General features: G+C 33.3%; 1 protein-coding gene across 1 annotated transcript in view; it reads right to left on the reverse strand.

The window, feature by feature from the left end:
* NBAS (NBAS subunit of NRZ tethering complex) overlaps positions 1 to 12915 on the reverse strand; it is a gene marked incomplete at both ends in the record, with an annotated part of 159375 nt that overhangs the window by 99850 nt on the left and 46610 nt on the right. The window contains 8 exons of the mRNA XM_079550571.1: positions 4618 to 4731; positions 6062 to 6174; positions 7992 to 8215; positions 8744 to 8846; positions 10327 to 10449; positions 10974 to 11036; positions 11737 to 11870; positions 12576 to 12749. Of these exons, the coding sequence (XP_079406697.1) occupies positions 4618 to 4731; positions 6062 to 6174; positions 7992 to 8215; positions 8744 to 8846; positions 10327 to 10449; positions 10974 to 11036; positions 11737 to 11870; positions 12576 to 12749 (1048 nt within the window). The remainder of the gene's footprint in view (positions 1 to 4617; positions 4732 to 6061; positions 6175 to 7991; positions 8216 to 8743; positions 8847 to 10326; positions 10450 to 10973; positions 11037 to 11736; positions 11871 to 12575; positions 12750 to 12915) is intronic.

The following is a 12915-nucleotide window of genomic DNA, read 5'->3' on the forward strand; positions in this document are numbered from 1 at the left end:
TCTTGGTCGTGTTTCTCTCTTATTAAAAGTGATTTTAGGAAGTCAATACTGACAGTCATTTGAAAAGGGCAATGGTTTATGAAACTGTATTACTGCAACTTGTGAAATGCAAGTATTCCAGAAGGTTAAACAAAGACAGTTCCAAAACAATTTGAAGAGTACATGTTCTTAAATTACATAGCTGTTATTTTTAATTCTAATTTGCAGAATCATCAATACAGGAAAAGCAAATTTGTTTTAAAGCTTTCTTGAAAGATAAGATGTGCAAGAATGACATTCAGGGAAGCAAAGTTACCCTAATTATTGCACTCAATCAAGAGTCCCCTACTCCCAGCACGTTGCAACTAACACAGCTGGGAGAACACTTTGGCTTTCTATTATTCTCATCTTTTGGCCTCTTGCCCTATACTCTGTCAGTGCATGGTGCTGCAAATTAATCACTCCAAAGCTTTTTTGTGCTGCAAAATTTTGCCCTGTGGAGCTTAGGAGCTTCTTATCCAGGCAAAAGTAACTACAACAGAAGTTGTAAAGAGTGAAAAACTCTTTCTCGTCTACAAAATCTAGATGTGAACTGTCATTCTGAAAGCAAGGGATTGTAGTTGCCAATCGCCTTCTGATTCCCACTACTTCACCTGGACAGATTTGTCTAGAACCTGAAGAGATTTGTCATATTGAAACAAATATTGACAGAAAAAAAGGCAATAGAAATAAACAAACTACCATTATTCAGATTTCAGCTAAAAAAAAAAATAATCATCACTATTTATTACTACTTATAAAAGAGTGGAATTGGAGAAAAGAATAGAGGAATACTTTGAGCAAGGAACTGCCTTCTTCTCAACTGTGCTTGACTAGTCATACATTGACAATTCCCTCTCTCCATCAATTTAGCTACCTAATTTTGATGCAGTACATACAACTCTGCATGTTTTAGAAAAGTACAATTATAAAATATATATTATATATATTATAAAATATACGGACTGTTTTCCTTCCAGTCTACAACTATACTTTTTCATCTGATCTCCATTTTTCTCTCATTTCATCTTCCATTATCTTGATGCACATTGTTATTCTGTGGAATAACCGTGGGCTATGATACAACTGGTGAAGCCCCTGCAATGCACAGCTCAAACCCTTTTTCATATGGCCTTCATTGTCTCAACAGTGCAGTCACTTCAAACACGACCCACTGTAGATGAGCAGCATGGTTTCATTCTTCTACTCAGACATGAGGAAAAAAAAAAAATCACTAGTTTACCTTCACGGCTCCTAATTTGTAGAAATACTTAATAAAAAAGCTTTATAAAAAGTGAAAGTCTTCAAATCTGAGTTGTTCCTCTTGCCATTTTGACAGACATGCAGGATTTATAATATGTCCCATAGTAAAGACCACTAAAATGGCAGCATTATTTTGCTACATAGTAATTTTGCATTAAATCCACATTATTGTGCTCATCTACATTCAAACAAAAGTTTAGAAACTGGAAAAAATATGTCAGATGTCATTTTCCCATTATAACTTGTGGACGTGTGTGTGCATAGCTTCAGTTGCTTAGGACTAATGCTCCTTTATGTCACAAAAACATACATTTATATTCTAGGGGTTAGTCTGCTCAGTAAGATTTACATGTCTTTCAAGTACGAAGTTTCTTCCATACTCTTTTGTTACAGCGTTTCACCTTCAGATAGAAGATGTTGATAAAAGCAGAGAAGGCATTACAGAAAGTCTTTCTTTTTTTTTTTTTTGTTGGAAATTAAAGACGTTCAAAAAGCTTGAATCTGATCTAGATCATTGAAAAAGAAAAAAAAAAAAAAAAACACCTGACAGACTTTCTGGGTGAGATGTCTGCTGCATTTGTGACCATAATAAAGAAGAGAACACTGTCTTGAGTTAAACCACGTTATGAAAACTTAAAAGTCAAACAGAATCATTTGTGAGGCCATAAATCATCTGCACAGTTGTTTCTACATACATCAAGCGAAAGAAGTCTGTGTTGAGACAAATTTCAAAAATACGGTTTTAGTTGATTCAAGGATATAAAAAAAGCTAAAAATTACTAGAATTAGAACACAGATATAAGTCAAATTATTATAAAATTTTGAGGAAAGAGCAAGACTAATAAAAATATTTATAGACAATTTAAATCAGAAATCATCAGAATAAGGAGCAATGTTGAGTAGATCTCTTGATTTCTGACACACAAGGTTTTCCGTTTTTTTTTTTGTTTTGTTTTGTTTTGTTTTGTTTTTTTCTAACTATGGATTAAGAATGGACCATGAGATTCAGAACACCTCCAGTTCCCTAACTGTGTGCAGGTTTGCTGGCAGTTGTGCTGAGTACATTTGCCCTCCCTCACTTTGTGCATCTGTAAAATTCAGATAACACTTGCGTGTCTAATTTAGAGGAGGTAGAAATGTGAGGCTTAAGTTAGGGTTTACTGTCATTAATCAAATACCTTAAGGCAATTAAGAAACTAGCTGATATATCATTACCTAAGCAGCATTTTGGAATTTATTTTTGTACTTATCAAAGCTATTACTTTCTTTCAGTGTTGCTCTCTAAAATAAACTAATAACCTGAAATACACTCAGAACACACCCTCCTGAACCTGTTTCAGGATGGCAACTAGAACCTCCTACACAATGAAAACTACACGCACTTTACCTTTGCCTGTATAGCAGATGCACTCTTTTTGAATTGGAATTAAAATATTGAGTTGAGTAGTACGTTTTGAGTACTTCAACTCACAGTATCTTAGAGTCTAGTGTAATATACCAAATATTGTAGAATCATAGAATAGTTTGGGTTGGAAGGGACCTTTAAGATCGCTTTAAGATCACCTGGTTACAACCTCCCCTCCAGATGAGGCTGCTCATATCCCCGTCCAGGCTGACCTTGAATGCTTCCATGGAGGGGGCATTCACAGCCTCTCTGAGCAACCCATTCCAGCATCTCATCACCCTCATAGTAAAGAATTTCTTCCTGATATCTACTCTCTGACTTATCTTTTCCACTGATTTCTTTCCTTACAATCCAGTTAACTCAGGAGGCCAACATCTTAAATTCTGTATCTTCATTCACAACCACATCCATTCCCTTGAATATCTCCCTCCCTACATATAACTTTAAGCAATAATTGTTGGTGGGAAGTTTTCCAAAATAAATAAAGAAATCCTAAAAGACTTAACAGGTGGAGACAAAAGCACTAGTAAGCATGCACCAGTGGCAATGCCAGAACACACTCATTTTATACACCATACTGCCATTTGGCAACATGGGGCAACTTCAGCAATACATTATTTTCAATTGTACCAAGTGTTTTTCAAAAAATCAAAAGATCTACCAAAAGCACTGAGTAAGCTAATTATACAGAACATACAAGACACAACACTTAAGGATCTTTCCCTCTTCTCTTTTTCCCCTCTCAAAAACACTCATCTTTTCCTACTTACTATAAAAAACAAAAACAAAAACAATTCTTTCAGTAAAACATGAACACGAACATACAAGGAAAAAAGCGGCTAAATATTGATACAACAAAAAGCCAACAAAAAAAAATAAGACAGTGTCTTTAAAAAGACACCTCTGATTGATAAATTCAGGAGAACTTATCATTTATCACTTCTCTGTTTCTCAAAATAGCTGCTAATAACCCAAAAGCAATACAGAGGACTCAAGTTTAGTTCATTAAGAATTTCAGAAACAAATTAGAGTTCACTTCTCTGTCAAAGTAATAAGTCAGTTGAAAAATAAATACACAGACAGGTAGTATACTAAGCATTTAATCTTTGAAAATGTTCACCTCTTCAAACACATATTAAGCTAAACTATTAGTTTTAGTGCACAAATAAGGTATATGGAGCACAAATATATATTAGTATAGTACAGTATTATTAGTATTACAGTATATATTTCAGTTAGACAAACATCACAGAATGGCCAGGGTTGGAAGGGACCTCAAGGATCATGAATCTCCAGCTCCCCTGCCACATGCAAGGCAACCAACCTCCACATTCAATACTAGACCAGGCTGCCCAAGGCCCCATCCAGTCTGGCCTTGAACACCTCCAGGGGTGCTCCATTGCTTTTCCTCCAACTTAAACATGATTATTATTAAATTAAATTTAAATTATTAAATTAAATAAATTATTTAATATAATTAAATAAAATTAAATTATTATTAATTATTAAATTAATAATAATCATTAAAAATGATTATTATTAAATCAAAAATTTCAACTACCCTGTTTGACATACAGAGTAAGATTTGCTGGAACTTTAGTACTACCAAATGACAATTTAAAAAAAAAAAAAAGAAAAAATGTGTATTCTCATCCACAACTCTCCAGTTTGAAATAGGCTTTTACTCAAAATCAATATTAGACAAGCCTGTTCTTATTTAAGGTATTAGTGGAAGGTCAGAAAAGCTGAAGATCAGCTTGCAAGTAAAATATTTCATTTAAATAAATTATTTCTTTCTGACCCACTGACTGCTTCTCCAGATGGCATTTCAGTGATACCTTTGAACACACAATCCAACAATCAGCTCAGATGTCCTAGAGTATAACACAAATCTATGCTTTATTGCAGTTCATTGTCTTATAACAACTCACCTGCAACTCTCAACAAATTTGCAAGTCCCAGGAGCTTAGCAGAGTGCTTATAGTTTGTTGGTAACTGAGAAAGACAGTCCTTGATGAGACCGAGCCGATCCGAACACAAACGCACTGTTGGAAGAAGAATGGGTGTTTGGGTGTTAGAGACTGCTGTAAATGAACCCCACTGATACATTTTTTGTTAAGCAATAGAGACAGTATAGCAACATCATCTGAAAAACAACCCAAAGACAGTTGAGGAAATGTATGAAAGTAAAGGTTTGAAGTTTTTAACACTAAAACATATCCAGCCACAATCACTAGCTTCTCAGCCTGGGATGCAAAGAAAGATGGAGATTTAAATGAAAACCTTTTTTTGCTTCCACCTTTCAGAATATGTTTTTAAAATTACCTGAGTAATCATTTAAAAAATATATATACAATATAATATATATAAAATATATATATATATATATTTTAAATGATTATATATATATGGCATATATCGTTTTTGCAACTTTGTCAAAAGTTCTGCTACAATAAACATGAGCTTTCTTTCAGAATGTTTCTAATAACTAGGATTTCACTCCCTTTTTTATCTCATACATCATACATTGAAAGAACAGACACAGGCAGAATCTTCAAGCTGATTTAATGTATGGAAAAATTTTCTGAGGAAGTTGAGGAATAGTCTGCATACCAACAGCTTGCATTCAATATATCCCAAGAAGTTTACAATTAGTACTGTCTCACAAAAGATATTAACATAAATTTGAAAACTACCTTGACTGTATAATTAGTATCATGAACAAGGAGAAAATTTGAAAGGCAAGAGCCCAGCTGGAACTCAACTTGCCCGTAGGGGTAAAACAGAACAAAAAACTTCTTTGAGCTCTCATATGTTTTTCAGCTAGAAAAGTGGCACACTTGTTAGAAATGCAATGAATTATACTAGTTTGGTAAAATAAATAACAGAATATACAGCACTATGTTCCATTTTCTCTTTCAACTCATTGTCTGTAATCATCCCTTCTTTCAAACTTCTGTGCAACAGCTTCCCATACTGAAATCAAAGTTAAAAAAGAGATTTCAACTTTTAAACATCTTCAAAAGCTCATAAAATGTCCCTTCTGTTGTTATTCTGTATTATACACTTAAAAACGAAACAACTCAATTGAGACAAGAAAACTGCCTACAGATCAAATGGTTCTCTCCTACTCACTACTTTATAGCTCATCAAGAAACATGTGTGGACTATTTTGCAACCAGAAAGTCAGCTTGGTAATCGAAGTCACCAAGGGCTCTATAATTAGTAACCAAGTTATTAAAAAGTACTGAGAAAACTATCTTTGGAGACAGGGAGGTACTCTGTAACTTTACTCGTGAAACATGAAACAGTAAATTATTTGCCAACCGTTTATGCACGTGATTCAAAAAAGTGAAGAATAAAAATATGTAGTACCCTGTAATGGTAATATTTTCACACCAAATTCTTCAAGATAGCCAAGAGCACGAATGAGATCTAGCTCCTCCTGAATAGCACTTGGACAGTCAACAATAAGCTGCAGGCAGCATCTAAAAAGGGAGGAAACAAACTTTTGTGAAAACTGTTGGGTAGATCAAAGTGTAAATTTATGATGAAAATGTTAGCTCTCTTCAGAAGTAAAAACAAAAAAAAAAAAACAAAAAAAAACCCCAAAACAAATAAACAACAAATTTCTGTTCAAAATATATACTTTTAAAATATGTAATTACTTAGGAAATTTGCCATATACTACAAGACAAAAGCAAAATGTTGATTGAAAAGAAAATGTAAAGTCCTTTGTCACAAATTCTGTTTCCTCAGCTACGTTCAGAAAATGAAAACAAGGGTGACAAAAAATACTTGTACAACATTGCTTTGAAGATAAATTATATAATAATAAACACTATATGAATTTAAAAATTTAAATAAACTATGCATATATTTATGAATATTATATGGACATAATCAGCTTTTAAATAAAATTTTCACTGGCAAACTATGTTCATACTTAGGAATACATACTTAAGAAAAATGTTTTCAGTAGAAAGATATAAATACAACTAACATTATGTAACAGATACTGTAAAGTGAATGCCTTCCAACTTTGACCTAAGGCAATAAAGCCTTTAATTATATAAACATGCACCTGCATTTTCCTGTGTGTTCATTTGGGATGGGAGAGGAACATGATGTAAGTCATTAGGAAAGAAGTTTCATGTCATTTTTGAGTTAAGTTGTAGAGAAGATAACCCCTCTACTCAAGGTAAACTTTCTTAAGGGAAAATACATGAGTTGTCAATCTATGAAGTTCTAAAGTTGCGAAGTGCTACTGAGTAAAATTTTCCAATTTGAACAAGTAATTATAAAACATTCGACTATTACTTTACTCAGTTTAAAGCTAGTTTGATGCAGACTTCCTGAAAGAGTGCTACTACACATACAGTACTACTGAAGGTCAAGATGAATTCATATCTTGAGAGGAAGAAAAATAGCTCAGTCCTTCTTGTAATTAATAGCTAAATGTAATGTACACTTCTAAATGAGAGTAGTATTTAAAAGACAGGTCTTCTTTTCTAAGTGAATATAGGTAGTTTCGTTTGATTATGTTTTTGGTGCTATTAGGTAAGTGCCCTCAGGAAAAAGAAAAATTCATTTGGTTTAACACATGACAAAAAAAGATCAATCAAAAATGAAATTAAGAATAAAAGGGAAAATACATCAACATTAAGACATACCTGTATTTAAAATATTTATAATAAGCCAGAGCATCAACTTTTTACATAGGTAATACTTGGATGTTTTACCTATTTGTAACCACATTGTAACAGAAAATACTTCCATATCTAAACTTACACAATAATGTGAATCAGTACTTCAACCTCTACGTACAAACTTTTGTGCACTGCAGTCTCTATGGAATGCTGCGTATGAATTCCTTTCTGAACTATTTCGATTATTTCTTAACAAAGAATGGCATATTGCATCAAATGAAGTCTCAGAACCAGGAATAAACATAACATAAATAAATAAATATAAATACTTTTTTTTTTTTTTTTTTAATGAAGAATCCATGAAATGTTATTGTTCACTGCGGTACTAACTTGGTGGCCACACCTGCAGTTCAGTGTTGTAACACAGAAAAAAGTCAAATGACACAAAGTTTCTTATTCTTGCAGAAAGACTTGCATATTTCTTCTTCTTTAACGTGAAATTCATAATAGATCATTACAGAAACCATGGGTCTGCCTTGATGCACACATGCAAAACAACATGTGTAAGATTTATTTTACCCATATCTTTATCTTATCAAATTATCATTTACCATGTTTTCATATTATGCTTACATACATAATAGCTGTAAATATACCTGGCCAAATCCATACAGCTATCAGTCAGACTGGTTGATGAATTGAAATATTCTCTGCTAGCAGCCAGAACGAGTTCGATACTTCTTGTGTAGCTGACTCTGTATTGTGGCTTCCCTTTAGATGAAACTGGTTGATCCACTGACCAAATACTGCAATGCATCATTTGTCCAGCTAAGTGGATATTGTCTATACTGCTTGAGCATAAAAGACTTTCTGTGAAAATCTAAAAGAAAGAATGATAATTTAATACTAAGAAACAACAGCTTCAATAAGCCCGTCTGCATTGTATGGTAACAATTCCTTTGAATGAAAGGATCTTTGCAAGAATTTCCCCAAATTTTTGTGTTTTTATTAAGCAAAACTAAAAGTAACTAGTAACCAGTATCTAGTTATTTCTGCTTCCAGCTTAAATATTTACAGTATGAGTTCAGAAAATAGGAGACGAGAAATTTACATCTATGTTCTGAGGAGTTCATGGGATGTAAGAAGTTGAAAACACACTTCAATATTAGGACATTAAAAGCCCCAAACAGCTGACACATCTTAGAAAATCAATTCCAGTAAAAGACATACAGGATATTTATCAGAGAGGCTTTTGATAAAATGAATTAACACAGCAAGTTTGTGGCCACTGAAAATGCCCTAAAACTGTCCATAGGCAACTAAATAATAACACTTGAAATGTATTTACATTTCTAAGCAACAATAAAAAATTAAGAGTTTGTAGATTACTTGGGAAATAAAAACTCACCTCATAGCAAGCATCTGATTGTAAACATGTATATACTTTCTGCTGCATGTCTAACATATCCTGGAGCAATTCTTTCCATTGCATCTCATTGACAGATGGTTGCCTGCAAACATTTTTTAAATTAAATATTCTGTTTTTAATAAACTTAAAGTAAAAAAAAAAAAAAAAGATAAAAAAAGATAATTTAACAGCTAAAATATTCTTTCTTAAAAGCTATTTCAGTTTTTAACGGAAATTTTTAATCAAAAATGACTTGCTAAAAGATTTAACACTTTTAATATTAATTACCATTTAATTTAAATAGTGTCTGTAGGTTAAAATTGTTTGACAAAACACAATACCCAAATTGTTTTTCCATTTGTTTTCTGTAGGATAAGGTAAAGATTTTAAGAAATTGTCATCAAGATCCACAAGTTGGTTCTGATAGCTTCCAGTAGAACATCAAAAAGCTGGAATTGCTACCTTCCTGCTGATCTAACAACAATGGGATAAAAACAATTTTCTAACCACAAATGAGGATCACTGAAAAGCCATTTACTGCGGGCAATGGCAAACAACTAATCGGTTGGTCCTTTCCAACCCAAAACATGCTATGATTCTATGACTGTGTGAAAGGAGAATATAGCTGGAAGCTTATTTTATCCCTGAAATTTGAATGGTATTCAGTTTCTTGACCTTTGGGATCCATGGATCTGTGTTAAACCATGATTCCTATAAAATTTCCTGTGTACTATCGTAATTCATACCAATCATTATGAAGGTTTTTAGATATTGCCTTAAGATCGAAAAAGGCACTGTTTCAAGATACACAAACTGCTTCAGTTAGCAGTTATTTCCTCAAGTGGTATCTTTCACTTTTGCAAAACAAAATGTCTCTGCAAGAATCTAGAAAAATTAACAATCTACCTATCTATTATTTTTCATGCTTCTAGCATACCCCAGTTGCATACTACCCTATCATCATAAGCTGCTGTACTTGTTCCAAAAAAAAAAAAAAAAAAAAGCCATGGCTGTTTTAAACAAGATTCAATCTTTTTATCTGCTCACGCAAACTGCTATGTAGTAATTGATCTACATTTAAAAGACCAGCTAAAATTAGTCCTTAAACAGAAAAAAATGGAAAAATAATAATAATAATAATAAATAATGAAAAAAAGAGAAAAACAGCGCACAGAAGTAATTATTACCCTGCTACAAGCTTCTATGAAAACCAAAAAAAGTTGTTGTTCCACAAATTCTACACTTTCCATAAAATTAAACAGGTCTTGAAGAACTTCATTTACAACATTTAAATGTCACTGTTTATCATTTTGTAGCCAGTATGCTTTTTAGGCTAGTTGTACACAAATGCACTGAAACAAATTGGAAGCAAAAATCAGTTTTTCATATGTGCAGAATGCAGCCAAAACACTAATCATGTTAACAACCAGTTTAACAAATGTGTTTTATGCACTCCACGTTCAGTTTAAACACCAGTTCTCCATCATAATAAAAATGTGAGGTACACTCTATAAGGTTAAGTACTGTTCTGTTCCCTTACTGTCATTTCCCCCTTTATCTCCAAATCCTCTTTGAATACTAACTTGCGACCTGTGTGCCTTGTCAGTCTAACCATCAGCTTCCGTGCCTCCTCAGCATTGTCCTTTGTGTCTTTCACAAATGAAACAGGTTTCTGAAGCCCGTGTTTCTCCAGCAGCTCTGACACACTGCAAATAAATGGTAAACACTTTTAAATTCTGCACAGCTGCTGCAGCAGTCTTAGAGCTTTATCAAATAACGTACTGCAAATCGAAAACTTCTCTGCAAAGTCTGTAACAGTATGGACTACTCACAATTGGTTACTCAAAAAAAACCTGTTCAATTAATGTAGAATACCAACAATATAAGATGACAAAATATCTTCACAACTTCTAGTTTTTTAACCAAAATATTGTAGTGTCAAGATTTTAAAAAATTTCACCAGGTATTTTAGAAATAACCTTCCCACCACCACAGAAAAATTTCCAAAATATTTGAAAAATATTCCAAGCAAAATGTTTGGGAAGTTTTATAATATTTAAATAGCTAATATATATATATATATTTTAGTTTGGAATATAAAATCTTACAAATAATCATTATGATATCCCTAAAAACAAGATGAATATTCTTACGGCTTTTTGTCATAACAAAGTTCCTGGCTATTTCCAGAATTTATGTGGGAATACATTATTCTGGGAAAATCAAATACCTCAGAATTCGCTCCAGTTCATCTACTGCATCATGAAGACTGCTAGTTTTATCTGTTTCAGGCCTGCAAAGATATGAAATCATTATTTATGTTAGAGCTCTCTTCCAACCTTAACGATTCTATGATTCTACAGCATGGTTAAGTTTGAAGCATTCTTTGATTAGAACCAAATAAATAGCTTGAAAAAAATTAACAGTTTACTTCTTGCTGGAAAGATAACCAAAACTGATATAGCCCCCTCAGTCTATAAAAAACATAGGTTATCCTTAGACTATTTACAGGATCTCTTCTTCCTACATTTTGAAGATACTGGAAGAATAACTTGTCTCTTATTTGCATCTTCCATTACCTTTACAATACCTGCCCTCCATACAGGTCTTCCATACTAAGACCTCTCACACATGCTAGTTAGCAGCAATATACTCTTATGTGCAAGACACCACTACCTGTAATTAGATTAACAAGACTAATACAACAACATTTCTGTTTGGTCTCAATTGGCCAACATATAAAAGCCTAAGAAACTAGTACAGAAAAAGTGTTGGTCTGAGCTGCTTTAAACCATCTACTGTCACATTATTTGGCAGAGGTTGTACATCTGTGCACTCTCAATGTGAAAGCCAATAAAATGCAGATAGGAACAGAATATTCCAGCAAAATTACATACCGTTTAATGATGTAGTAACTATATTTTTTAAAATATTACTTTAGTACAATACTTAACACCTAAAATAGTTACAAATAATTAGCTGATAAAGCTTACCCATAACCTCTTTGTGGAAGGCATTCCAAAATATCATAACAGAGAGCAAGCTGGTCATCTCGTTCACAGCTATAAATACATTCCAGTGCTGTAATCATAAGCTGGTCTTGTTCAGGAATAATTTTTTGCTGACACTAATGGGAGAAGAAAGTGTTCCACTGTATGCTTCCTTTAGCTAATTAAACAGTTTAGTTTCTTTCAAATTTGAAACATATTTACTCCAAGTAAATAATTGCCTCCTGATTGTAATTGGCGAGTCCCTTAGTAACAACACACTGAAGTGACTGCTGAAGTTACAAAATCTGAAGCACAACTCAGCTACTTTCCTGCACTGCCAACACTTGAAGAAATATTGGTATTTCATTATACTCCGCCTGAATTTGATAGGTGAAAAGGGTGCAGACCAGAAGAAGGGAACTGCTCAAACATTTGTCAGATCTGTTTAACACATACAACAATACCAATATATACATAAAAGCTGTAATTTTGATTGATTTCTGTCCATACGTTTACAACATTCAATAGTATGCAAAAACATAAAATAGTTGTTTTACTGCACATGCTATAACTGTACAAGAAGCACGAACTGATCACACAGAACACACCTTTCACTTACAAACACTGAACTCATCTCCTACTACAGAATCCAGTACATTCTCTGCATTCATAAGAGAAAGGGAGATTTATGTTTTCTAAAACATAACAAACGCTGAGTCCAAGAGGAAGAGAAAAAACATGGTTTGTTTTCTAAAGCAGATCATCTCTAACTCTATTTTTAAATTCCAGGACAAGAATTTTCCAAGTAACCAGCAGAATCATAAGGATGGTGGTATACTCACAGCAGGTTTTGAATTCTGGAAAATCTTCAGAGGTAGAGTCAGGTCTTCCTTTGCTAATGTCACTAAATATTCTTTAAAGAGTGAATTTGCCAGACCAGGAGACTGATTTTCACAGCGGTGAAGAAAAGGGATCATCCACTGATAAGTATTCTTCACATATTTTTCATCAGAGGACTGGAAAGCACAGTGAGTTACAGAGGGAGTAACATTTTGGTCAATGTAACTGAAACAATCTCTATACCTATCAGAAAACCCAGCTGAAGGCTGACCTTCACTACTGCTGCACAGTCCACAATACTGAAACAACAAATTATCTGTCTGCTACTGATGACATAAGGAG

The sequence above is a fragment of the Tetrao urogallus genome, assembly GCF_951394365.1.
Source record: "Tetrao urogallus genome assembly, chromosome: 2".
Taxonomy (NCBI): Eukaryota; Metazoa; Chordata; class Aves; order Galliformes; family Phasianidae; genus Tetrao; species Tetrao urogallus.